This window comes from Phalacrocorax carbo, chromosome 6, assembly GCF_963921805.1.
Source record: "Phalacrocorax carbo chromosome 6, bPhaCar2.1, whole genome shotgun sequence".
Taxonomy (NCBI): Eukaryota; Metazoa; Chordata; class Aves; order Suliformes; family Phalacrocoracidae; genus Phalacrocorax; species Phalacrocorax carbo.
The window spans coordinates 11,388,018-11,412,402 of NC_087518.1; the positions used below are offsets into that span (position 1 = coordinate 11,388,018).

At 67.9% G+C, this 24,385-nt stretch overlaps 8 protein-coding genes across 13 annotated transcripts; 3 read left to right on the plus strand and 5 right to left on the minus strand.

Moving 5' to 3' along the window:
* Window positions 1-115: 115 nt before the first annotated feature.
* On the minus strand, window positions 116-5,098 carry IL17RE (interleukin 17 receptor E). 4 transcript variants are annotated; one of them, XM_064453671.1, is made up of 16 exons: window positions 4,644-5,098; window positions 4,395-4,561; window positions 3,727-3,885; window positions 3,527-3,633; window positions 3,331-3,454; window positions 3,119-3,258; window positions 2,964-3,032; window positions 2,776-2,842; window positions 2,504-2,691; window positions 2,281-2,328; window positions 2,144-2,189; window positions 1,877-2,025; window positions 1,733-1,801; window positions 1,593-1,656; window positions 1,416-1,517; window positions 116-1,218 (listed from the first exon to the last, which is right to left on the minus strand). In XM_064453671.1, the coding sequence occupies exons 1-16, from the start codon at window positions 5,096-5,098 to the stop codon at window positions 620-622; spliced, it is 2,553 nt and encodes an 850-aa protein (XP_064309741.1). In that variant the 3' UTR covers window positions 116-619. The 4 variants fall into 4 exon arrangements, with proteins under 4 accessions (XP_064309741.1, XP_064309742.1, XP_064309743.1 ...); XM_064453672.1 differs by having other exon boundaries at window positions 117-1,218; window positions 1,593-1,644; XM_064453674.1 differs by having other exon boundaries at window positions 118-1,218; window positions 1,593-1,644; window positions 4,546-4,561; window positions 4,644-4,775.
* JAGN1 (jagunal homolog 1) lies at window positions 4,872-6,121 on the minus strand. Its single transcript, XM_064453698.1, has 3 exons — window positions 6,032-6,121; window positions 5,676-5,782; window positions 4,872-5,582 (listed from the first exon to the last, which is right to left on the minus strand). The coding sequence occupies exons 2-3, from the start codon at window positions 5,762-5,764 to the stop codon at window positions 5,120-5,122; spliced, it is 552 nt and encodes a 183-aa protein (XP_064309768.1). The 5' UTR covers window positions 5,765-5,782; window positions 6,032-6,121; the 3' UTR covers window positions 4,872-5,119.
* On the plus strand, window positions 6,070-8,269 carry RPUSD3 (RNA pseudouridine synthase D3). Of its 3 annotated transcripts, none has more exons than XM_064453692.1 (9): window positions 6,070-6,197; window positions 6,758-6,825; window positions 6,908-6,952; window positions 7,054-7,150; window positions 7,241-7,348; window positions 7,446-7,530; window positions 7,610-7,736; window positions 7,817-7,956; window positions 8,037-8,269. In XM_064453692.1, the coding sequence occupies exons 1-9, from the start codon at window positions 6,070-6,072 to the stop codon at window positions 8,250-8,252; spliced, it is 1,014 nt and encodes a 337-aa protein (XP_064309762.1). In that variant the 3' UTR covers window positions 8,253-8,269. The 3 variants fall into 3 exon arrangements, with proteins under 3 accessions (XP_064309762.1, XP_064309763.1, XP_064309764.1); XM_064453693.1 differs by having other exon boundaries at window positions 7,271-7,348; XM_064453694.1 differs by having other exon boundaries at window positions 6,153-6,249.
* A 481-nt stretch (window positions 8,270-8,750) lies between these two features.
* Window positions 8,751-12,390, minus strand: TTLL3 (tubulin tyrosine ligase like 3). Its single transcript, XM_064455659.1, has 12 exons — window positions 12,262-12,390; window positions 11,987-12,169; window positions 11,576-11,887; window positions 11,306-11,434; window positions 11,102-11,216; window positions 10,898-11,005; window positions 10,465-10,633; window positions 10,246-10,394; window positions 9,927-10,173; window positions 9,410-9,845; window positions 9,150-9,319; window positions 8,751-8,871 (listed from the first exon to the last, which is right to left on the minus strand). The coding sequence occupies exons 1-12, from the start codon at window positions 12,388-12,390 to the stop codon at window positions 8,751-8,753; spliced, it is 2,268 nt and encodes a 755-aa protein (XP_064311729.1).
* Window positions 12,391-12,935: 545 nt separating this feature from the next.
* ARPC4 (actin related protein 2/3 complex subunit 4) lies at window positions 12,936-14,872 on the minus strand. The gene is made up of 6 exons (XM_064453700.1): window positions 14,674-14,872; window positions 14,387-14,505; window positions 13,938-14,049; window positions 13,768-13,863; window positions 13,477-13,647; window positions 12,936-13,138 (listed from the first exon to the last, which is right to left on the minus strand). The coding sequence occupies exons 1-6, from the start codon at window positions 14,674-14,676 to the stop codon at window positions 13,133-13,135; spliced, it is 507 nt and encodes a 168-aa protein (XP_064309770.1). The 5' UTR covers window positions 14,677-14,872; the 3' UTR covers window positions 12,936-13,132.
* A 186-nt stretch (window positions 14,873-15,058) lies between these two features.
* On the plus strand, window positions 15,059-18,047 carry TADA3 (transcriptional adaptor 3). The gene is made up of 8 exons (XM_064453681.1): window positions 15,059-15,542; window positions 15,666-15,916; window positions 16,080-16,185; window positions 16,365-16,506; window positions 16,662-16,765; window positions 16,862-16,971; window positions 17,094-17,279; window positions 17,374-18,047. The coding sequence occupies exons 1-8, from the start codon at window positions 15,336-15,338 to the stop codon at window positions 17,564-17,566; spliced, it is 1,299 nt and encodes a 432-aa protein (XP_064309751.1). The 5' UTR covers window positions 15,059-15,335; the 3' UTR covers window positions 17,567-18,047.
* A 342-nt stretch (window positions 18,048-18,389) lies between these two features.
* Window positions 18,390-22,384, plus strand: CAMK1 (calcium/calmodulin dependent protein kinase I). Its single transcript, XM_064453680.1, has 12 exons — window positions 18,390-18,522; window positions 19,026-19,159; window positions 19,962-20,093; window positions 20,347-20,421; window positions 20,494-20,632; window positions 20,745-20,871; window positions 20,971-21,046; window positions 21,132-21,244; window positions 21,355-21,433; window positions 21,545-21,632; window positions 21,715-21,841; window positions 21,921-22,384. Exons 2-12 carry the CDS (start codon window positions 19,074-19,076, stop codon window positions 21,974-21,976), a joined length of 1,098 nt encoding a protein of 365 aa, XP_064309750.1. The 5' UTR covers window positions 18,390-18,522; window positions 19,026-19,073; the 3' UTR covers window positions 21,977-22,384.
* On the minus strand, window positions 22,333-24,360 carry OGG1 (8-oxoguanine DNA glycosylase). The gene is made up of 8 exons (XM_064453695.1): window positions 24,274-24,360; window positions 23,914-24,062; window positions 23,567-23,829; window positions 23,311-23,490; window positions 23,061-23,239; window positions 22,847-22,988; window positions 22,724-22,773; window positions 22,333-22,647 (listed from the first exon to the last, which is right to left on the minus strand). Exons 2-8 carry the CDS (start codon window positions 24,021-24,023, stop codon window positions 22,564-22,566), a joined length of 1,008 nt encoding a protein of 335 aa, XP_064309765.1. The 5' UTR covers window positions 24,024-24,062; window positions 24,274-24,360; the 3' UTR covers window positions 22,333-22,563.
* Between the last annotated feature and the right edge of the window lie 25 nt (window positions 24,361-24,385).

Consider the following 24,385-nt stretch of genomic DNA (forward strand, 5'->3'; position numbering starts at 1 on the left):
CGGGTTTGGGCCCTGCCCCTGCCCCACCGCATGGGCACGGTGCCCTTGCCAGCCCCAGCTGCCAAGGGGGCACCAGCCGAGCCCCAGCACACCAGGTGGACAGCAGGACAGGGTGAAACAGTGCTTTTATTGCTCCCACTGCAGACCAGGTCCTGCCAACAGCAGGGGAGCGAGGAGCAGGGCCAGGCTGTGCCCAGCACCCAAACCCCCCAGCCCCCTGTGCCCAGGCAGGGCAAGGAGCCCCACCACCACCCCACTTCTTCCAGCGCTGCCCCAGCCCTGTGCCCAGCCACGTTGTCCTTGGGGGCCTCCCCGCGTCCCAGCTCTCCTCCGGCACAGGTCCCTGTGTGGAAATAAAGCTGCCCCTGCCCAGGGCAGCACCTCTGCTCCCAGCCAGCCGCTCGCCCTGGCCCCCATGGCATTTCCCTGGCCAGGGTCAGCCTGCTCAGGCATGCACGGCCCCTGCCCGGTGTGCCCCATGGGCACCCCTCCTGCCGCCACAGTCAGCATGTTCAGCCTAGCCCCGCACCTCCATGACGGGGCCCCTGCCCTCACCAGGGGGCTGCACCCTGCCCTGCTGGCCCCGCAGCAATGCCCGGCTGAGGTCTAGCACAAACCTTCAGGTACCGGCAGCCACCCCAGGGGGCTGGGGGCTGCCCTCTCTGGCCCCCACCTCCAGCAGCTGGTGCAGGAGTCCCTCTGCCCTGCCCCGACAACGACGGGGGGCTGGAGGGCTGCCCCGCAGGGCACCCAGCAGCCTGGGCAGCTGCTGGGGCAGGCGGTAGGTGGGCAGAGGCCGGAGAGGCCTGGGGATGTCATGGGGGCTGCAGAGCTGGCTGAAGTAGGCCAGCACCCAGCCACCACCATACCCCGCTGCCCCCAGCTCCCCATGCAGACAGGCCATGGCTGCCCCAAAGATGTCATGGGCATCCCTGGGGGACCCATCAGCTGCCCCAACCCGCCACCGGTGGAAGAGCTGGGCACTGCCCCGGCTCCAGAGGAGGAGGATGGTACCATGCTGGCGGCCCACATGGCCCCGCTGGGCATAGAGCCAGGGTAGGGTGCCTGCTTGCCCCACGCCACCCGCTTCCCACAGGTCCAGGTGCACGTTGCAGCCCAGCCCGGCACGCAGCCGCTCAGCCAGGGCACACACCAGCCCCAGGTGCTCCTCCGAGTCCGGCGAGTACAGCAGCAGCACGGGGCGCCCACCTGGGGCACCTGCGGGATGGAGGGGACAGCAGTGACAGCACTGCCCAGAGATCTCCTGGCATCCCCATGGAGCACCCTGGCATCCCCCAAGGGCATGGCAGCATCCACCATACTGCCCCAGGACCCCCTGCAGCCCAGGGAGCTGGCACCTTCTGGCACCCCAGCCCCTGGCCACCCATCCCACAGCACTCTGGGGTGCCCCTTACCAGCGGCCGGCCTCCAGGTGCCTCGGCAGTTGAGGAGCACCACGGTCACCACAAGCCCCAGTGCCAGCGCCAGCCCCAGCAGCCCAAAGTGCCTGCGGGAGACTGGGAGAGGGGAGGTGAAGGGGGGCATCTGCCCATCCCCACCACCCCCCGTGGCCTCCCAGGATGCCCGCTCACCATCAGGACAGAGCAGCTGCTTCCGAGCAAAGCGCACATCCGAACGCCACACCTGGGGAAGGGGCTGGATGAGCAGGGGGTGCCAGGTTGGGGTCTGTCCCCGCTCTGTGGTGCAGGTGCTGACATGGGGGTCACCTTACCAGCACGCAGCTGCCCAGGATCTGCACCGGCAGCAGCAGCGCCAGCTCCCCCGGCGCAGAGCCCTCCAGCTGCAAAGCACAAGGTAGGGCAGGGTCAGCGTGGCTCAATCCCCACCATGTCCCCACCAGCCCCGCACTGCCCACCTGTGTGACGGTGTAGAGCGGGGCCTCGGGCTCGCACTGCCCACTCCGGCGCTGGCAGAGGGCTGCACTGAAGGCCGCAGGGACGCTGGAGGTGAGGTGTAGGTGCAGCTGCAGCCCCCGGGTGCTCACCGAGACATTCCAGGCGGTCTCTGCAGCCACCAGAGAGAAAGGGGGGAGATCACGGGATGCCCGAGGGAATGAGAAGTGTGAGGGACCCTGGGGCAGGGCTGCGCTCAGCCCAGGGGTGCCCCTGCCCGCAGAGCTCACCTGGATGGTGGGGACACTCCACATGGCTGCTGTTCCCGTAGGAGAACTGGGGGGAGAGGGGCAGGGTGAGCCACCATTGCCCACTGCCGCCCCCCAGCCCCTTCCCAGGCGGTGCCTACACCTCTACAGGGGCTTACCCGGAAGCAGAGCTGAGGGTGTATGTCCACCTTGTCCAGCATGTATGCCTGGTACGGGCAGAGAGCATGTCACCATCCCCAACCCACACAGCCCATGGGCACCCCAGTGTCCACCCACCGCCCCCATGGGGCCCACTAGTCCGGTGGGTGCCCCAGCCAAGGCCACAGCCCTGCACCCTTCCAGGCTGGTGCCCCATGGTACCTCAAAGCCAGGACCCCTCACCTGCTCCTCCTCACTGGCTGTGGAGTTGGGGATATCGTGGCAGGGCGCAGTCTCAGCTGCTGCCTCCCTCCAGCACAGGGTGGCCCGGGGGCGCAGAGGGCAGCTGGCACTCAGCACCATCGCCATCTGGTCCTTGCTGCTGGTGCTGTAGTCATGGAAGCGCACCGAGGACCACAGCTCGGGGCCATCTGCGGGGCACTGTGTCAGCAGGGGACACACACACATCCAGGGATGACCCCCGGGACCTGTCTCCCCTTGCCATGGGCACTCACAGGCGGCTGGCTGGTCACGGAATGGGCACCGCTTGCTGCGTGGGCTGTCATGGTGGGGGTAGGAGGCCTGGGAGAGCAGAGCAGGGGAGTCAGGGCAACGTGCCCCCACTCCTCCTGCCTCCCCTCGCCGCATAGGTGGAGGCAGACAGGGAGAGGGTCCCAGCGGCCACAAGGGACAGCGTCCACACCTCGACACACAGGCAGGGCACCAGGAACTCATACGGCAGTGAAACGTGGTGGCCCCCCAGCACCAGCACCTGCAGACATGGAGGCAGCATCAGCTTGGAAGAAGTGTGGCCGCCAGCCCGGGGTGGGGGTGGCTGGGGGGGGCCGGAGCCGTTACCTGCCGGTGGAAGGGCTGGGGCAGCTCCTCACACTCCAGGGCCAGCTGGTGGCACAGCCGCACCATCAGGGCAGGGCCCTCAGGCACCCACACTTTGATGGCCCGCTCCTCGGAGACCCAGGCATGGGCGAAGATGGGCCCTGTGGACCAGGCGGGGGTCAGCTGGTGCTGGTGTCCCCCCAGGACACTCCCGGGGTCCTCCCCAGCCTCACCAGGCGGCTCAGCAGCAAGCAGGTGGCTGTGGCTGATGGCCAAGCCTCGGTCAGGGATGGTGCGAAGGGAGACAAGGACGTGATGACCGCTCTCGGCCGGGAAGCAGTCGAACTGCACCTGCCACTGCAGGGAGCGTGGTGTCAGCGGGACACCCCCGGCCCCAGCGACTGCACCCATCGTGTATCCCAGACTCACCGGCGAGCTGCCCGGTGCCCGGTGCCGCCGCCACACCTGCAGCCAGCCAGCCCGGTTGGAGCCCAGCTCCAGGAAGTTGAGCTGCAGCCCACGGACATCGTCGAGCCCTGCGAGAAATCAGCGTGGAGTGCTGACACGGGTGGGAGGAGGAGCCCACCCCGCAGCCCGAGGGTGCCGGGCCCCCACGCCCCTGCCCGTACCTGCGGCGGGGAGGGCCAGGCGCACCCGCAGGCAGGGCTGGCAGGGCCGGGAGGGCGGGCACAGACGGGCCCCGCTCAGCGCCAGGGCGGGCGGCGCCAGGAGGGGCCCGGGCCAGGGCCGCGACTGGCGGCAGCGGGGACGGCTCAGCGTCCTGTCGGCTGTGGGGGGAAAGCAGAGAGGAGGGGCGGCCGTGCGACGGGGGTCCTGCCTACCGCCGGCACCGGGAGCCCTGGGGACCGGGAGTCCCAGGCCGGGGAGGGATGGGGGGAGCTCTGCACACCGGGAGCCCCAGGAAGGGGGAACTCTGCGGGGAAGGGGGAGCCCGAGGATCGGGAGGCCCCGGGGACCGGGAGGCCCAGGACGGGGCCGGGAGACTGTGCACACCGGGAGCCCTGGGAAGAGGGGAGCCTCGGGGGGAAGGGAGAACCCTGGGAAGGGAGGAGCCGTGGGGGACCGGGAGTCCCAGGCCGGGGGTGGGGAACTTTGCACACCGGGAACCCCGTGAACCAGGAGCCCCGGGACTGGGGAGCCCGAGGGTCGGGAGCCCCGGGGACCGGGACTCACAGGCGGGAGTGGGGGAGGAAGCCCTGCACACCGGGAGCCCCGGGAAGGGGAAACCCCAGGGACTGGGAGTCCCAGGCGGGGGCGGCGGTAAAGCTCTGCACACCTGGAGCCCCGGGAAGGGGGAACCCCGGGGACCGGGAGTCCCAGGCGGGAGCGGGGGAAAAGCTCTGCACACCGGGAGCCCCGGGGATTCGGAGTCTCGGGAGACCCCCCCCGATCGCGGTGGCCCCGATCCCGGCCCCGCCGCTACTCACCGGTAGCCCGGCACTCCTGCAAGCAAAGAGACGGGTTAAACACGGCGCCGCCCGCCCCCCTCCCCCGCCGTCCCCTCCCGTCACCCCGCGGTGCTCACGAAGTTAGCGGAGACCCGGAGGCGGGTGACGGCGGCCCCGGACCCCGGCAGCGGCGGCGGCAGCAGCAGCATCGCAGCGGCAACGACGGCGAGCAGCACCGGCTGCTCCATGGCTGAGCCGCCGCTCCCGCCCCGCCCCCAGCCCCGCCGCATTCCTCCGCCGGTACGTGCGGCCCCGTCCCCATCCCCCCCGCCGCCGGGCGGCGCTTCCTGCAGCGCAGACACGCGTGGGAGCGCGTAGCATACTTTATTTCCAGGTAACGACACGCGAAGGGACACCCGCGCCCCGTGGGAGGGGGGGCGGCAGGGACGCTCCACGGCTGGGGACCCGCCCCCCGCGAGTACAGAGCCGTGGCATGACTCAGGCACACGCATTGATCCCTGTTGACCCCGCACCCACGGGAGCTGCGCCAGCGCCGCCCCACAAGGCCCGGCTTCGGAACTCTGGCCCTCATGGAGCCCAGGCGTCCCCCTACTCATTTCTTCTTCTTCTCCTGCGTGCTGGTGAACCAGGAGTCCAGTAGCTTCTTGCTGTAGTAGAGCTGCCAGCCATGCACCTGGGCAGCCACCACCACTACCAGGTACATGACTGAGACGGCCGAGAAGCCGAAGATGAAGCGGTATGCTTTGCCATGCCGGTAGAGCTGCTGCGCCATGGGGAACATCTCCATGGCCCCATAAATGAGGGGAGCGATGGAGAAGAGGCCAGTGCTGATCATGGAGAGGACCAGGTAGCTGATGTTGTTGCGGGGGAAGGAGAGCAGGCCGAGGAGGGAGGGTAGGATGCTGAGCAGGTAGGGGTACTCCCACTGGTAGGGCATGGCGACACGGTCGTGGGGCAGCAGCTTGAGGTGCCCCACGCACACCTGGGCCAGCAGAAGCAGCCAGATCCCCACGTGTGCGTAGATAAGCTTCTTGATCTCCGACTTGAGGGTCACGCTGGGGAGAGAGGGGGCTGTTGGTGCCCGCCAGGGGGGGCCCTGCCTTCCTCCTCCCCCTCCCGCAGGCCCCCCCTCACACCGGGACACCCACCTCATCTGGTAGTGCGAGGCCACCCGCTCCCGGTGCTGGAAGTCGCTGCCATCAGTACCGGCGGCGCGGGGACCCCCGCGGGAGGCCATAGCAGCGACGGGAGCTGCCTGCGGGAGGGGGGGGGCACGGCGTGAGGTGGGCGGACCCGCTCCCGAGCGCAGCCCCCGCACCGCGCCCCGGTTGCGGGTCACCTCCCCCGTTCCCCGGGCCTCACTCCCTTGGTGACAGGCCCCCGGTGACAGCTCCGGGACCCACTCCCCGTGACTGCCCTGCCCCCGCCCGACCCCCCCCAGGACAGCCCCACGAGCACCCCCACAGGTGACGATCACGGGGACTCCCGCCCCGCCGCACCCCACCTGCCGGCGGGACACTCTGCCCACACTTCCGCCTATCTATGGCCGTAGCCGCCGGCTCTCAGCGGCCTAGGCGGCCGCTCTGTGCACCTGGAGGCTCGGCTCTATTAGCTGCGCGGGAGTGGCCCCGCCTCCCCGCGCAGACGCAGTGCCGACATGGCGGGCGGGGGTGTAGCCGCGCGCGTGCTGGCGCGCACGGGGCGAGGGGCGCGCGCCGTAGGGTAGTGGGAGCGCGCAGGGGGGCGCGTGGGTGGGAGCCACGAGCGGGGAGGTCGTGTTCGTGGAGGCGCGCATGCGTGGAGTGCAGGGACATTGGGGGTGCACACGCGTGGGTGCTCGGGCGCTTGCGGGAGGGACATTGGGGGTGCACACGCGTGGGTGCACAGGGCTTGCTGGGGGACATTGGGGTGCACACCCACCCACGTGGGAGCGGGGACATGCATGGGGTCGCACAGGGTGAACACAGAGGGGCTGGGGGAGCACAGGGGGTGCCGGGGCAGGCGTGGGGGTGCACACGCCGGTGCAGAGTGGCTGTGGGTGCAGGGGCACGCGTTGGGGGGGCGGGACATTGGGCGTGGGATCAGATTTGGGGGCATACACGTGGTGGTGGGGGTGCGGGTGAGCCGTGGGGGTGTGGGAACACGCAGGGTGGGTGGCTGGGGCAGGGGACATCCCACAGGTGGGGAGGGGGGCCCCACCCGTGCCCCCCACCCACTCCACCCCCCGCAGGTCGGGGCGACCACTGGGCTCCGAGGGGATGCTGGGGCTGCTGGAGGCCTCCGTGGTGCTCCGGGAAGGTACCGGGGGTGGGCGGGAAGCGGGGGGGTACTGTGGGGGGAGCAGCAAGGGGCCACATCCTGACCGGGCGTCCCTTCCCAGGGTCCCTGGTGGCGCTGAGCAAGCCCCCTGGCCTGCCCATCCTGGGTAAGTGTGGGATCCCTTGCGGGGGTGTCTCTCCCACTCTGGGTGGGAGGTTTGGCTGGGGATGGGGGGGTCCCAGCAGGTGCTGATCCCCCTTTTCCCAGGGTGCCCCGGGGAGCTGAGCCTGGCAGCACTGCTGCCGGCACTGAGGCGGCGCCTGGGCCTCCCTGTTGAGCTCCACGTGGTGAAGGCTCCAGCCAGGTATGGTTCCGGGGGGGGGGGTGGTGGTGGTGGTGGTTCGAGGGGTGCAAGCCCCCCCCGGCTAGGGCTTAGAGCTGCTGCATCCCACAGGCAGTGCTCTGGCCTTGTCCTCCTCTCCAGCAGCCGCCGTGCTACCGAGCAGCTCCAGCAGTTCTTCGCTGATGCCCGCCGGAGAGGCCAGTACCCTGCCACATACCAGTGAGTCCCTGGGACGCCACTGAGTCCCTAGGACCACACCTAGCTGGCGCAGGGAGGGCCCTCCCCTCCCCACCTCACCGCCTCTTTCTCCCTGCAGCGCTGTCACCATAGGGGTCCCGTCAGAGGCGGAGGGCGAGATCCGCACTGGGCTGTGCTGGCAGCAGCAGGGTGACACTGCCATGGTAAGGGGGTGTCGGGGGCCTGGGGGCACAGGGTATGGGGATGGATACAGAGGGTGGTGCTAGAGCTGTGCTGCCACAGGTGGTGCCGGTGCCGGCCCCAGGGCGCCGCAGCCTGGCCAGGAAGGAGGTGAAGAGCACCCTGACACGCTACCGGGTGCTGGGCGCCGCAGGGGGCTGCGCCCTCCTCCAGCTCCAGCCCAGGACAGGTGAGTGACCCCCAACACCCCTCCATGCCCCTCCTGGACCCTTGTGCCAGCATGGTCCCACCCTCTCCATGCCTCCCCAGCCTTCCCAGAGCAGCTCCCGGTCCACCTGACGCTGCTGCTGTGCCCGGCCCTGGGTGACCATGAGTACTCGTCCCGCGTGGGCAGGGTGCTGGGGGTGCCCTTCCTCCTGCCCCCTGCGGCTACCCCAACCCGCACACAGGTACGTGGCTGGAGTGGGGGCTCAGCACAGCTCCTGGGAGCCCTGCTGAGCTGCCCTCCCCACCCCACTCCCTGTTGCAGGTGCTGGACGAGGATCTGCTGCGCCGGCTGGGGCTCTCCTCGCAGCAGCTCCGCAACCTCCCACTCCACCTCCACCTGCAGCAGCTGGTGCTGCCCCAGGGCCCGCTCTGCGCCCCCCTGCCCCCCCACTTCCTACGCACCCTGCAGCGCCTGGGGCTCCTAGAACCTGTGGCAGAACTCCCCCCCCGATCCACTCCCCCTCTGCCCCCCCATTAAACCCCCAACTGCTGCCAGGGTGCCTTGGTGCCGTTTCTTTCCCTAGTACACATGGGATGCGTCCCCCTCATCCCCACAGCACTGCCAGGGCCACTGGCCACCCCCCCCACCCCAAGCAGAGCCGGTGACAGTGGCCTTACTGCTACCCCTGCACTTGACCTCGTTCCCAGCACCAATGAGCAGCGGCGGCACTGCTGCCATGGCTCTGTCCGCAGGCACGACCACAGGCAGGCAGGAGCAGAGGTGTCTTTTCCTGCCCCCAGCAGCCCCAGTTCCTAGCCACAGCCCCGTCCCAGGTTCAGTGCCGCTGTGCCTGCCCCCTCCCCGGACACAGAGGGTTAGAGCCAGGTTCCTTGTCACAGACATGTTTTGCAGCCACCCGCACCCAGTGGTGGAGTCTGGCTGTGACTGGGGGGAGCTGGGTGCTGACGTGTTGCCCCAGCTGGGATGGGCAGGGTGCTGGTATCGAGCCAGTCCCCTCCTGGGTGTCCTTCAGCGTCACAGCTCTTCTGCATCCCCCTGGGAGCCACCATGTGCCTCCTGGGCATGGGGCTCAGCTGCCCCGGGCCTGGCTGTGGTGTCCAGGCACTGGGTGCCAGCCCAGGCAGGTGCAGCCCCTCTGCAGGAGGGGAGAAGGGGGCCTGGCCCATGGGTCCCCAGGGGCTGCTGGCCAGCGAGGGTCCCCTGGGGCAGTGAGACAGGCGCCCTGGCCGGGAGATGGACACTAAGCCAGGGCAGAGCTGTGGCAGCCCCCGGCTCCTGGCACGGCAGCCCGGGGGCTGCGGTGGTGCTGGGTGGGCTGAGCTGGGGGGGCAGCAGCGGCTCCATTGCCCCAGAGGAGCCAGCTGCCCCTGCAGTGCTCTGGGCTGGGGGAGTGGGGCTGCCCTGCCCCAGGGCCTGGGAGGTGTGGGGTGCTGGGGCTTGCCAGCTGCGGCAGTGGGGGGCTTGCCAGCTGCGGTGGTGGGGGGCTTGCCGTGGGCTCGGCGGTGTGCCAGCTGGGCCTTCCTCAGGGAGCAGCCTTTCACTATCAGCTTCAGCCCCACATATAGAGGCACGGGCACAGCCGCCTGCAGGAGGACACGGGGGGAAGTGGGGATTTGGGGTGCCTAGAGGGTGCTGCTGGCCCCATAGCCCCCCCCCCCCCGCCCCAAGCCCACCTCCTTGTAGATGAGCTCAAAGGCACCAGTGGGGCAGGTGGGGTCGTTCCTGTGGTCGATGACCACGCGCAGCGTGTCCCGCTGGACGCTGGCACAGAGCCAGCCGGTCACTGTTGAGGAGGGGGCCATGGTGGGGCTGGCGTTGATCTCCAGCAGCCAGGGCTGGCAATCCTCCCCAAAGACAAAGTCGGCCCCATAGAGCTCAAAGCTGCCCTTGCGGGCCCCCACCAGGTCTTGGGCACTGCGCAGGGCGCCTACCACCGCCACCTTCATGCCAGGCACCATCACTGTGTGCCAGGCATCCGCGTGCCCCACATGTGCCAGGTACGCCTGGAGCTGTTGGCAGGACCAGGTCTGGTCAGGGGGCAGCTGGGGATGCCTGCCCCGCACTGGCCCACACTGCTTCTGGATGGAGACGTTGCAGAGGTGCCGGGCACTGAGGTGGGGAGAGCACAGCCAGGTCAGTGGGGTGCCAGCAGGTGCTGGGGTATTGGGGTGCAGCGCAGGGGGCACTCACGGGTCCAGGTGGCAGAGGGAGAAGGGCCGGGAGCAGAAGCGCAGGTAGCTCTCACGGTAAAACCAGACGGTTAGTGGGTTCCAGTCGGTCACCAGGAACCATTGCCGGACATCAAATTTGGTGCCAAAGATGAGCAGCAGCCGCTCCACATACTTCTGCACCACCCACTCACCTGCCCGCACCGGGGGTGCCACACAGCCCCCTGCCAGCCGTAGCAGCTCCTCCAGCTGCGCCTTGCAGACGATGCCTGGGGGACGTGGGGATGGTGGGGCCCCATCTTTGCCAGGGAGCCCATGTCCCCCACTTCCTCCAGCCTTACCCCTGCCACGGGATTTGGCACCGGGTTTGAGGATCCAGACGTTGCGGTCGCCCTCCATGCCGAGCTGGGGCAGCTGCCCTGCCAGGTGCCGCAGCAGGGCCTGGCACCGCTCCCGTTGCACCCCGCTCAGCACTAGCCTGGCCCCCTCGCTGTGGGGGGATGCAGGGGGCTCAGTGGCAGCCCCACTGCAGCAGCCCACCCATCCTGCTCGGCACTCACTGTGCCACACGATAGCAGTCCCGCAGGAAGCGGTCCCAGTCGGTGGCTGTCATGCAGGGTGCCGGGGAGTCCCCATCAATGTCCTGGTGCTGCAGGCTGCCCAGGTGCTGCTCACAGACCTGCAGGGCCTCCTCCACCAGCTGGGGGGGCAGGAGAAGCCCTGGACCCGCTGTGGATGGCATGGGGTCAGGGAAGTGACTCCCAGGGACCTGCTGTGCCACCCCTGGGGCTGTGGCACAGAGCCTGCCCATGGGATGGGTGGCTTTGGGTGCACAGGGATGGGCTGGAGGGACAGGGCACCCATAAGGTGGGGTGGTAAGTGAGTGGGGGGGGGTCCCAAGCCACAGCCCCGAGCAGAGGGTCAGCCCCTAGGCGTACCTCTGACCCCAAGCTCCCTGTCCCTCTCCTCCTAGGCCCAGCTCCACAAGCTCACCTGGCCCTTCGCCAGATTTCAGGGACTGCTCTGTCCCCACCAGCACATCCCCAGCCCTCTCCAGGGCCATTTTGAGCAGGCTGCGAGCTGCCGTCAGGCGGAAATCCTCTGCAAGGGTGGGTATTGTCCCCACCCGGTCCTGCACAGGACATGGGGGGACAGGAACGTGATGGCCACATTGGGTCATGCCAGGCCTGAGCTCACCAATGAAGGCTTGCCGCTCATCCGCGGCCCCCAGCCGGTAACACCGGGGGAAGAAGGTGTCGGGGTCCGCTTGGTCGAACCAGGGCAGGTTTCGCAGGTTGAGGCACAATCCCTCCTGTTTAGAGAAGGGTGGCAGCCCCCACTGGAGCCTCCCCACCTCTATTGTGTAACCCCACCCCCACCCCAGGGGCTCCAGGCTCCCACCTTGGTGGTGAAGGCGCCCACCCGGGCATAGTGGTTCACCACCTGGTCCTGCTGCAGCAGCTGGCAGTCAACAGCACCACAGCGGTTGGTCCAGATGAAGTATGGCACCTGGTCCCGCACCAGGCAGGACTGTGGGAGGGGGAGGCCAGGGTGAGGCACAGACCCCCCATCCCACCCTCACCCCCATCCCAGGCTGTGTCCTGCACCTGGGGGTCTTGGGGAAGGGTGCTGGGGGCTTGGCAGAGCCCAGCCCTGGTCCTCTCAGCTAACCATGAGGTCGTGGATGCCATCGGGTTCCGCATCCCGCTCCTCTTCCTCCTCTTCACCAGGTGGACATGGGGAAGACCATGCCCCACGGCATGCCGACCCCACCTCTGGCTCCAGCACTGCCTCCCCCTGCTCAGCAGTATCAGCATCACCTCCCTCCTCCTCCTGCAGCTGCTTCTCCCAGCTGCCACAATGCTGCTCCAGCTGGCTGCCCACCCTGCCTGTGCTGGGGAGCTTCCTCTCCACCCAGCCCCGGGCCCGCAGCAGGCTGCGGATGACAGGGTAGGGGCCCTGCACCGAGAAGATCTTCTTCTCCTGGGAAGGGAACCAAGGGTTCAGCTTTTGCCCTCTGGCCATAAATACAGTAAATGCAGGTGCATGGCCAGTTGCGGGGTGTGAAGTCATGCCCCTCACCTTGATGGCCCTCTCGACGCGCAGCTTGGCCCTCTGGAGCCGCTCAGGATTGAGTGAAGGGTGGTGGCAGCTGCAGCAGCTGGCGGTGGCAGATATTGCCTGCCCTGTAAGGACAGCCCCAGCTGACCCGACTGCCCCCACGTCCCCAGCCCTGTGGGGCAGGCAGAGAGGGGGAGAAGGGACCTACCTGCCTGCCTCTGCCTGACCCAGCCAGGGGTCCCCAGACCAGTGTTCACTGACCCGCCGAGCCTCATTTTGGTGCCCTGTGTGCCCACCGAGAGAACCCGCTCCCCTGCCGTGCTCTTGTTCCCAACCTGGCAGGCCAGGGGGCAGCTGGGACGTCTCCTGCTCTGGCAGTGCCCCGCCCAGCTAGGGGTCTGCATGCCCACAGTGCTGCACTCCATGGGGCACCCTCTCACGGCAGCCTGAGGGTGAGGGGAGCTGTGGGTGGCTCTGCCTCCCCCACGGACCAAGCAGATCCCCTGGTCCCCTCGTCCCACTGGGGATTGAGGTGGGGGGGTCCAGTGCAGGATTCAGTCCCCCAACCCTGGCCCTGCCATGACAGCAGAGCCCTGGGTCTGGCCACCGTGCTGGCTCCACTGCCCTGAAGTGGGGGAAAATAACCAGCCCCCCAGCGCCACGTGGTCACCCCACTGTGCCCACACCCCCTTCCTACAGCCCCCCCAGCCTCCTGCATCCCCCCAAACCCTTTCGAACTCCACACCTAGAGACACGCCCCCCAGCCCCCCTTCAAACCCTCCCACTCCCCCTGACACCCCCATACCCCTCCCTCCGCACCCCCAGCCATGCCCGCACCACCGGCGGCACCCCTTCTGTTTGCCGTTGCCATGGCGACCTTCCAGGCCCCGCCCGCCGCCAGGCCCCTCCCCCCGGTGCGGCGGGTCCCGCCTGTGCAGCAAGAGGGAGGGAGGAAGGAAAGCGACAGTGGTTACAGCAAACGACCGCTTTAAAAAAACGAGACGAGACAGCAGCAGCACCCGGGGCCGCTCTGCTGCAAAGCGGGGGCCACTCCTGGCCCGGCGAGGGGCAGGCGGGGGCCGGCCCGGCCACCCCCAGGGGCAGCAGCAGCAGGCACAGTGCCGGGGGGCACAAGCGTTGGGGAGCCACGGGGTCCTGCACCACGGCCTAAAACTGAAAAGCAAGAGGAGAAAAGAGAGGTGGCCATCAGTCCCTACCTGCGTGTGCTCCTCTGGCCCTCGCCCACCCTCCTGGGGTGTCACCAGGGAGGGGGACTCTGCATCCCACCACAGCAGCCACTGCAAGGGCTGCATCCCCCCAGCTGTTGCCCATCCCTGAGTGTGCTCTGGGGGTCTCAAAGCTGGCACTTCATGAGCAAAGGGGATGCGAGCTCCCCAGCTGCTCCCACAGATGGAACAGGGTGGGCTCTGGGCACAAGGGCCATAGCAGGTTGGAGCCCCCACCCCACTCCCAAAATAAGGGACCTGCCGCCTCCCGGTTCAGAGTCTCACATTCTTGAGGAACTCCTCTGCCACGATGCGGGCCCTGGCATTGACGGAGAGCTTCATCTCGCTGATCTCCTTGTCAATCTCTTCCATGAAATGGATGACAAAGTCCACCAGCTTGTGCTTGTACATCTGCTCCGTGTGGAAGTTTGTGATCAAGAAGCTGATGTCATAGCCCTGGGGACAAGAAAAGCACCCCAGGGATGAACACCTGGGCCACTGGCCATACGGCCTCACATCCCAGTTCCGCACTGGAGACCCCCCTGTGCCAGGAGCCGCTCCGCCCCATCATCTTACTTCCACAGGCTTCCTGCGCAGGATGAAGAAGTTCTCAGCCCTCATCATCATGAAGCGCATGAATTTGTGGCACAAAATCTTCTCGATCTCATCAGCCTGGGGAGAGGAAAGGGAAGTGAGGCTTCCCCTGTGCATGGCCTGAGCTGCAAGCCCACCGCCCCCTGACTCACCTGCTTCACCGCGATGCTGACACGCACGGAATTGATGGAGCCCTCGATGAGAACCTTCTCCTTCTCATTCCTGCTGATGATTACTGGCTGCAACAGCAGCTCTTTGCTGCTCCTGCGAGTGGAGGAAGGGCAGGACTGGCTCAGAAGGAAGCAGTTAGCGGTGAAAACAGGGATGGGGAGCACACAAGCAGAGGGCCACGGGGATTGCAGCTTTTCCTTCACATTGCCAGACAATGCTTTCCACCTCCCGGAGGCAGGCCCAAGCCAGACCCCCCCTGTTACCCGCGGCGAGCCCCATGCATGCGGGGTAGCAGCCAGTGGGTGCAGAGGCCTGCCCGGCTACACCGGGCCGCCCAGCGGACCGGCCCCGGCGGCCCCCAGGTCTGGCAGCCCGCCCGGCATAGAGCTCCGCCGATGCGTCTGTCCCCGCCCGCCCCCGGCCCCATTACCTGACTTCCACCTCAGGCTTGTTGTGCCGCTCCACCACCTGCGAGGAGAAGTTCTCCAGGCACAGCGCGGCCTGCAGCGTGGCGCGCACCGCGTTCAGGTACGGGCGCAGCGTGGCAGTCTGCGGGGACACGGCGGCGTCAGCACCCCCGCACCGGGACCAGCCGCCGCCCTCCGGCCCCGGCCCCGCTCACGACACAGACACAGACACCGCCGTGCCGTGCCGTCCCCCCGTCCCCCCCCCCATCCCCGCCCCCGGCCCGGCCCGGCCCGACGCCCCCCACCCCACCATGGTGGCGGCTCCGGTCCGGTCCCGGTAAAAGGAAGTGGCCGGTCCCTTCTTCCGGGATGCGAGGGACCGTCCACTGCGGCGGGAGGCGGGGGTAAGCGGGAGGTTCCCGTCCCGCGTTCAGGGCCCGGGCAGCAGCGAAGAGGCCTCGCTACGGAACAGAGCGAGGATGTGGCGGCGATGGAGAACGGTCACGGTGGTGGCGGCGGCGGGCGGATCCCGCACGATTCCTCCCCCCCCGCCGCGCTTGGTACGCTCCTGTCATCGCTTCCATATTAGGGAAGGGCGATGGAGAGCGGGCCGGATCAATGAGCGGCGGGCGCCTGGCGTGGCTGGGCCAATGGGAGAGCGCAGGGCGGGGCGCCCGCCGCCTACGGAGGCCGGAAGGGGCGAGCGGCCTAGGCTCGGCCCGGCCCCGCCCGGCCGGCGCCCCTCCGTGTCCCGGGTCCTCTCCGCTCTCCCCGTGTCCATCAGAACCCCCCGGTGCCCCTCAACCTTCGCCCCCTCCCCCCCCCCCCCCCAGTGCCGCCCCCCACCTCGTTCCCCTCAGCCCCCCGGTGATCCCCTCCCGGGTTCCTTTCAGCGCCCCGGTACTGCTCTGCTCCCCGTCCCCTCAGCTTCCCCGGTTCCCCCGCAGTCCCCCGTGCCCCCCCGCAGCCGCCATGAGCGAGCTGAAGGATTGTCCGCTGCAGTTCCACGACTTCAAGTCGGTGGACCATGTGAAGGTGTGCCCTCGGTACACGGCCGTGCTGGCCCGCTCGGAGGACGATGGTATCGGCATCGAGGAGCTGGACACACTGCAGCTGGAGCTGGAGACGCTGCTCTCCTCTGCCAGCCGCCGCCTCCGTGTCCTGGAGGCCGAGACCCAGGTGCTGGGATTGCGGGCGTGGGGTGGCTCCCCCATCCCGTTCCTTCCCACCAACGGGGCTGCCTCTAGTGCGGCCCTGCCCGGCGCTGGCTGCGGGACCCGACGAGGCATCCCTCTCTTCCAGATTCTGACGGACTGGCAGGACAAGAAGGGTGACCGGCGTTTTCTGAAGCTGAGCAGGGAACACGATGTGGGCACCTCTGTCAAGCACGGGAAGCCCAAGAAGCAGAAGCTGGAGGGCAAAGGGGGCCACGGGACCGGGCCTGGCCCCGGCCGGCCCAAGTCCAAGAACCTGCAGCCCAAGATCCAGGAATACGAGTTCCAGGATGATCCCATTGATGTGCCCCGCATTCCCAAAAACGATGCTCCGAACAGGTGTGTGGGTGTTGGGGGGCATTGGGATCATCCTCCTCGCAGTACCCAACGCGAGGCCTGCCCCCAGCTGGAGGGAAGAGGTGCCCTGGGGGGAAACAGGGAGTGCGTGTTGGCTCCCGTAGGGTCCCTATAGCTCTCCCTCACACTTTATGCGTCCTTGGAGGTTCTGGGCATCGGTGGAGCCGTACTGTGCCGATCTCACCAACGAGGAGGTCAGAGTCCTGGAGGAGCTTCTCAAGCCGCCTGAGGATGAGGCTGAGCATTACAAGGTGAAACACTCCTGAGCCTGTCCCCTCCCCTGTCCCCTGTTCCCTCCTGGCCTTCGGCTGCTCTGTCCCCTCCTGCACCTCAGAGCGAGCATTCCTGCCTGGGGATGATGCCATGGTGCTGGCGAGGCGGGAGGTGAGATGAGGGGCTCCGAGAGCTGTGCTGAGTCCTGCTTTCGCAGATCCCGCCCCTGGGGAAGCATTACTCCCAGCGCTGGGCCCAGGAGGACCTGCTAGAGGAGCAGAAGGACGGAGCCCGGGCAGCAGCTGCTGCTGACAAGAAAAAAGGCGTCCTGGGGCCACTGACCGAGCTGGACACCAAAGGTTCCTCTGTCCCCACCTGCCTTTGCCAGTGCAAGGGGTCTGGAGGGGCTGCAGGCACCCACGCTGGCAGAGCTGAGTCCTGGCCTCTCGCCCCCTGCCCCTGCTGCTCACCTCTGTGTGTTTGGGGTTGTTTTCCCCCTCCCACTTCTTCCTAGATGTTGATGCCCTGCTGAAGAAGTCGGAGGCCCAGCATGAGCAGCCGGAGGATGGGTGTCCCTTTGGGCCCCTGACACAGCGTCTCCTGCAGGCCCTCGTGGAGGTGAGGGGGCTCTGTGGGGCCATGCTGACCTGGCCCTGTGGGGCAGTGTCGCCCTGGCCCAGCACCGTGACCCTTCCCTTGTGCTCCCATCACTAGGAGAACATCATCTCCCCTGTCGAGGACTCCCCCATCCCCGAGATCGCCGGCAAAGACTCGGGAGCTGACGGCGCTGGTACATCTCCCCGCAGCCAGAACAAGCCCTTCAGGTGAGCAACTGGGGTGGCCCTGGAGCTCGGAGGTGCTGGGTGCGCTGGTGGCCCCCCTGCCCCAGCGAGTCGTGGGGAGCAAATGGTGCACAGTGGGTGGCAGCCGCTCTCTGCCCCGGCAGTGTCCCCCACACCAAGTCGTTGGAGGGGCGGATCAAGGAGGAGCTGGTGGCCCAGGGCCTGCTGGAGTCAGAGGACCGGCCGGCTGAGGACTCGGAGGATGAGGTGCTGGCCGAGCTGCGCAAGCGTCAGGCTGAGCTGAAGGCCCTCAGTGCACACAACCGCGCCAAGAAGCATGAGCTGCTGAGGTGAGTGTGGGCAGGGATGGGCACAGGCAGGGGGCTGCCCAGTGTGGGCTGACACTCCCCTTTGTGTGTGTGTGTGTCCGTTCTGTGCCCCCAGGCTGGCCAAGGAGGAGCTGCACCGGCAGGAGCTGCGGCAGCGTGTCCGTATGGCCGACAACGAGGTGATGGATGCCTTCCGCAAGATCATGGCCGCCCGGCAGAAGAAGCGCACGCCCACCAAGAAGGAGAAGGACCAGGCCTGGAAGACGCTGAAGGAGCGGGAGAGCATCCTCAAGCTGCTGGATGGGTAGCAGGGGCCAAGGACCGCCCCCTCAGCCCTGGACCTGGGCACCCAGGCATGGCAGCCGTGCCCCTGTCACCCTCAGGGTGCTGCTGTGCCTGTGCCCTGCCCGCACTCGCTCTGCCAGCATGGGACAGGGGGGAGCACAGCCCCCCAGGCCTGCTTGGCCTCCCCACCTGGGTGATGCCCCAGCTGCCGTCCCCTTGCTGTCTCCTTGCTGTCCCCTGCCTGCACGGGGCTGATGCCCACCCAGGCTGGGAACCCCACAGTGGGAATGGTCCCCCCACTGCTCCCTGTTATTTGGAGGGTGACATCAGCTTGGCTGCTGTGGGGGACAGACGTGGCTGCTGTGGTATGGGTGTGGCTCTCACAGTCCCCTGTCCACTCCCACGGCCCTGGGGAGGGATCCTGGCTCCCACGGGGTGGGGCGTGGGGAGGGGAAGAGGCTGGGTGGGGTGTGGATGTGACCAGACTCCCCATGTACCGGTTGGTTTCTGCGGCCGTGTGCAGGTAATAAAGGCAGCCTGCTGCAAGGTTGGGGGTGTGGTGGCCTCGGGGATGCCGTGGGGTGTGGGGACAGCCCTGCCGTGGGTAGGGTAGTTGTGGGTCCTGCTGGTGCTGGGCTCCGTCTGGGGCGGGGGGGGAGGTGGGTTGGGCAGTGGCGGGGCTGCCCTGCAGCCCGCTGTGGGGGTGTGCCATGCGTGTCCCCGAGGCACCCACTCGTGTCTACCCAAGGGACTCACAACGGATGCGCTTGCTCGCCGCACGCGTGACTCCCGCTCCCCCTCCCCCTTTTCTGCGCGGACACGCTCCCGGGTGGTCACGCGTGTCCCCCATCGGCATCCAGCCCCGCCCACGAGGGGCGTGGTCCCTCCCCTCTCTGTGACGTCACGGCTGTCCGGTGGCGCCGCGCCGGGAGGAGTCGCCGCCGCTCCGCGCGGGGCCGGGGCCGCCGCAGCGCCGTGGGTAAGGGCGGGGCAGGGGGCGGTGTGCCCACGCGTGGGGTGGGGGGTGTCGGCGGTTGCCCACGCCAGAGCCCAAACCGGCGGGCGGTGCCGGCGCGCGACACCCAGGGAAGCGCAGCCCCGTTCCCACGCGTGTCCCGCCCAGCGCGGCTGTACCAGCTGGCACCCGTGCGGGAGTCGCGGGTGGAGACCCGCCCCCATACCACCACCCCACACCCCCCGCCCCGCATTCACGCATGTGTCTCTGGCCCTCCCGTTGCCCGCCCATACAGGCAGGCAGGCAACAGGAGGGATCAGTGTGTGTCCCCCGTGGGTCACCCACCCATGCCAAGATTCCTGTGGGGGGGCTGTCTGTGGGACCAGCACAAAGGCACAGGGCTTGTTCCCATCACCCTACGATGACAACCCTCCTCTTGGCACCCCATCACCCTCCCCATAGTGTCCCCTTGCCCCCCACGCCCAGGCCACGTCACACTGACATCGTGCTTCTCATTCGTGTCACAGGTGGGAGTGAGTGCCCCCCCCCCCCCCACCTCCCCCCCACGGGGCACCATGCCGCTGGGGCAGGATGGGCCCAGCTGGAAGAAGAGGACCGAGGACATTCGGCACATCTACGACTTCCGAGAGGTCCTGGGAACGTGAGTCGCAGGCGACAGGACGGGGGGGGGGGTACACACTGGTGACAACTTACTCGTGTGCCTGATCCAGCTGCCCCTCTGGCTTTGCCAAACCCTCTGCATGGACCTGTGCCAGCGCAAATATTGGCTCAAGGTGGGGGGCTGCTGCACAAGGTCCCGCGCTGCCTGGTACCGGCATGTTTGCAGTGCTGCTGCCTCCCTCCAGCACCAGCTGGGCTTCCCGTGCCAGCAGCCCTGTGGCTGCGCCGGACCATGCCGAGGGTGTCCGATGGCTGGCAGAGGGCTCCCTGGTGGTGCCCAAAGCACCATAAGGCTCTTAGGCTGGATTAGCAGGTTAATTACAGCAAGGCTTAGGCCCTGGCAGGTTGCAAGCGTGCTGCCTGCCACCTGCCTCACCTGGGCGCCGCCAACGGCTCTGCCCTGGTTCCCACCTCGCCCTTCGGGTGGTCCCCAGGGCACCCATGATGCTGGGCAGTGTGTCCCTACTCACCCCGGGTGCTGTGGGATGGCGTGGCACAGGGTTGCCAGAACCCACCCGGGGGCTCGTCCCCATCCCAGCTTAGCCCCGGCCGTATCCTGCCTGATAAGGGGACGGGTGAAGCTGCACCGGGGGATGCCGGGCGTTCCATCCCCGGCAGTGCCTGTGACCGGCTGTCCTGGCGGGCGGTTCCCGTTTGCTTTCCTCCTATAAATAGCTGGACTTTCTGCCCGTCACCATGGCAATTGCGGCACGGCGGGGGGGTGGCGGCTCTGAGGCAGTGGCAACCCCTGCCCTGCTCACCCCTTGCCCCTCCCCCCCCAGGGGGGCCTTCTCCGAGGTGGTCCTGGCGGAGGAGAAAGCAACGCGGAAGCTGGTGGCCATCAAGTGCATCGCCAAGAAGGCCCTGGAGGGAAAGGAGACCAGCATTGAGAATGAGATCGCTGTCCTCCACAAGTAGGGGCTGTCCCAGTGCCAGTGGGGGGTGGGGGTAGGGTCCTGCTCTGCACCCCGCCCTGGCACAGCTCCCCACTGCCAGCACCCAGCGCTGGATGTTATCGGCAGCGCCCAAAATAGCCGGTGGCGCATGATGTCCCGTGGGGCTGAGCCCAGCTGCTCCCTGTCCAATGGGGACTGGGGTGGGGGGGCAGCGGGGCCCCCTCATCCCCCCCACCTCCCCCTTACCCCCCCACACCTCCCCCTCCCACAGGATCAAGCATCCCAACATCGTGGCCTTGGATGACATCTACGAGAGCAGCACACATCTCTACCTCATCATGCAGCTGTGAGTGATGTCATGGGGGGGACCAGATGGGTGGGTGGGGGCTGTGCTGACTGGTGCTGCCCATCCCCCCAGGGTCTCAGGAGGGGAGCTCTTCGACCGCATTGTGGAGAAGGGCTTTTACACAGAGCGGGATGCCAGTGCCCTGATCCGGCAGATCCTTGATGCCGTCAAGTACCTGCACGACATGGGCATCGTCCACCGTGACCTGAAGGTGAAGGGGGATGACAGGGTGGGGGGGGCAGACACACACGCAGATCCCCCGCATCATGGTGTCTGAGAGGGGACCCTGGCATTGCTCCTCCTTGACTCCCCCCTCTCTGCAGCCCGAGAACCTGCTCTATTACAGCCTGGACGAGGACTCAAAGATCATGATCAGTGACTTTGGGCTATCGAAGATTGAGGGCTGTGGCAGTGTCATGGCCACGGCCTGCGGCACCCCTGGCTACGTGGGTGAGCGCTGCCACGGGCTGCCACCATTCTGAGGGTGGGGTTGGGGTCCTCCGACCCCCAGTATTGGGGTGCCCCCTCACCCCTGCTGTCCCCCCCCAGCCCCTGAGGTGCTGGCGCAGAAGCCCTACAGCAAGGCAGTGGATTGCTGGTCCATTGGGGTCATCGCCTACATCCTGTACGTACCCCCCTCCTGTCCCCGCCACAGGGGCCTGGTCCCCCCCAGGCCTGCCCCAGGCCAGCATCTCCCTGCTGCCCCCCAGGCTCTGTGGTTACCCCCCTTTCTACGACGAGAACGACGCCAAGCTCTTTGAGCAGATCCTACGGGCTGAGTACGAGTTTGACTCACCCTACTGGGACGACATCTCGGACTCTGGTGAGCTGGGACCACTGGGGTGGTGGGGGCTGGGATGCGGTGCAGTGTTGTGGTAGTCAGGGGCCGGCGGTGTGCACAGGTGCTCACAGCTGGTCTGTGCCCTGTCCCAGCCAAGGACTTCATCCAGCACCTGATGGAGAAGGACCCCAGCAAGCGCTTCACCTGCGAGCAAGCCCTGCAGCATCCCTGGTAAGGGGGACCTGCTGCCCTCAGCTCTGCCCCGTGCCCCCTGGCTCACCCCACAGTAGCTGTGGGGCGGGGGGCCCTGCTGACACACACACACACACCCCCCCGCCCCAGGATTGCTGGGGACACAGCCCTGGACAAGAACATCCACCAGTCTGTGAGTGAGCAGATCAAGAAGAACTTTGCAAAGAGCAAGTGGAAGGTGAGGGCGGGGTGTAGGGGGTGCAGGGGAGTCCCCCCCCCGGGCACCCTATGCTAGGTGACGAATGCTGTGGGGTTGGCAGCAAGCCTTCAATGCCACGGCGGTGGTGAGACACATGCGGAAGCTGCAGCTGGGAACCAGCCAGGAGGGCCCTGGGCTGTCAACTGCCCCCAGCCCCCGTGAGCGGCTGCGGGGGAGCACCAGAAACGGTGAGCCCCGACAGCCCCCCCATCCCCATCCAGTATGCCCCAGGGGTGCTGCGGGCTCTCACCCCTCTCCTCCCTGCAGGGTCGGACTGTGGGCACCTGCCCATGCGGAGAGCTCAGTACCTGCCACCGGACTGAGCATGGCCCCACATAGGCACGTCCTGCTGGGGCCGGGGAGGGTGCCGGGGGTCCTGGCCCTCCCATGGGCCCAGTGTGGTGCAAGGGGCGCTGCAGTGCCAGAGCAGGGGGGTGGACACAGCACGGGGGCACCCTGCCCTGATTGCCCTGTCTCGCAGCCCACAGTGGGATGGGGGACCCTGCCCAGCCCCAGGCATGTGGGGCTGCCCTCTGCCGCAGGCTCGGAGCAGAGCTCTGCATCGGGGCAGGGGCAGCCTGGGGACCCCACCTCAGCTCAGGCCTGTGTCCTGGGCACCCTCCCACATTACCTCCCCACCCCTGGCACTGCCCCCCCCACCAAGCATGGTCAAGGAGAATTTTCCAAATGGATGTTTCTATTTTATTGCTTGTAATAAAGGTAAAAGGCCAGCACGGCTTGGCTTGGCTCTGCCCTGGGGGGGCTGGATACAGCCCTGCTCCCCCCAGGCACGCAGTGGGCAAAAGGCAGGCAGCTGCCCACACCCCTGCCCATCCCAGGCTGGGAGCGGGGGCAGTGACACCCCTCGTACAGCCACCGATGCAGGGGCTCTGTCCTTCCTGGGGCATCCCTAGGGGGACCCATCCCCACGGCTGTCCTGGCCCCGGCTGCTAGCTGGCTCCTGGCCCTTGCGGAGGTCAGCGCAGAACAGGACCTGGCAAGTGGGGGAGAGATGATGGGGTGGGGGGATGTGGGCTGAGCCCCAGGGCCCACAGGATGGGGGGACTCACCGCCTGTGCCCAGCCAGCGCGAGGGCCCCACAGCCCCCGGAAAAAGTCACCTGCAGAGAGAGGGTGAGCACCAGGGCCGGGGGCACCATCCCCCACCCGGTCAGTGCCTGGCCCTGCCCTCACCGATCTCCTGGTGGGCCCGGGGGGACAGGCTCCGGCTGCCCACCACCACGCCGTAGCGCTGCCGTGCGATGCGCCAGACATGGGTGTCCACCGGCACTGCCTCTGCCTTGTCCAGGGCCATCAGGCACACGCAGTCGGCGATCTGCCACCGGGCAGCGCTGTCAGCTACCATTCCCGCTCCCCATCCCCTGTTCTCCCCTTTCCCACTACCCACCTTGGCACCCACACCGGGCAGGGCGCACAGCACCCTCCTGGCCTCTGCATACGGTGTGGCACGCAGACGGTGCAGCCCCTTGGGGCCGAGCCCCTCGGCGATGGCCTGTGCGCTCCCGCTCACAAACTTGGCCCGGTACCCGAAACCCAGCGCCCGCAGCCGGGCCTCAGCGTCGGCACCTGCAGGGGGATGTGGGTGGGCACCGTCGATGCCACGGTGCAGTGGTGATGGCAGAGGGGTGATGGTGGACCTGTGAGTGCCGAGAGGGAGGGGAAGGCATGGATGGGCTGGGTGTCGAGGTGGCAGAGGCGGCGGCCGAAGGCCCGGCAGAGGCGCTCGATCATGGCGGTGATGCGGGAGATGTGGTTGTTGGAGGTGCAGATGAAGGAAAGGAGGCACTCGACAGGATCCTGACGCAGCACTCGCACCCCTGCCGACGGGACGCGGTGAGGGGGCGCCGGGCGGGCGCCGTAGCCGTCCCACGTGGCCCAGGAAAACCACCTCACCTGGGAAGTCATTGGCCACCTTGCGGAAAAGGGGGTCGGCCACCCCCCAGGTGCGGTACAGTGCAGTCAGTCCCACGTCCAGCTGGAAGTAGTCGTGCAGGATCTGGTCCAGCTCGGCACCGTCCGGCTTCGCCGCCTCTGTGGGACACCCCTCCTCCTCCTCGCCGTACACGGTGTACCAGAGGCGATCTTGGTCCTGCCTCAGCGTCCAGACGCGCTCCCCCAGCACGCCCGTCCAGCTCCCCGGGCTGCTCTCCCACCACCTGCCGTAGACGAGGACGTCGGGGCCGGCCCGGACCCTGCCGGGACCCCCGGTCAGGGGTGCCGGGACCCCCGGGCGGGCTCACCGGAAGGTCTGGCCCGAGGACAGCACCAGGTCCAGGCGCAGCTCGGCCGCCGGGCAGGGCAGGCAGCGCCACAGGGACGGGCAGGCGGAGGGGGTGTCCCGCAGCTTCATGGGGACCGGGGGGTGCGGTGGAGACCGGCTGCGTCCCCCCTGCCCCACGGATGTGGCGAGGTCAAGCACCGCCTGCCCCAGCTCTGCCGTGACACCCCGAAACCTCCCTCTGCCCCCAGAGCTGCTGCTACATGGACCCCCTCCTGCCCCGCACCCTCCCAAAGCCCCTCGCACGGTGCCCCAACCAGCCCCACACCCGCACATCCCCGTCCCGCACCTCGCCCCATTCCCACACCTCCCCAGCCCCCACCGCTAACGCGCCGCTCCGCCACCATAGAGTTCCCCTCCGCGCAGGCAGAGCGCCCAACGCCTCCCCCCAGCACCGCTCTAGCCCAACTTCCGCCCGCCCCGCCCCGCCCTTC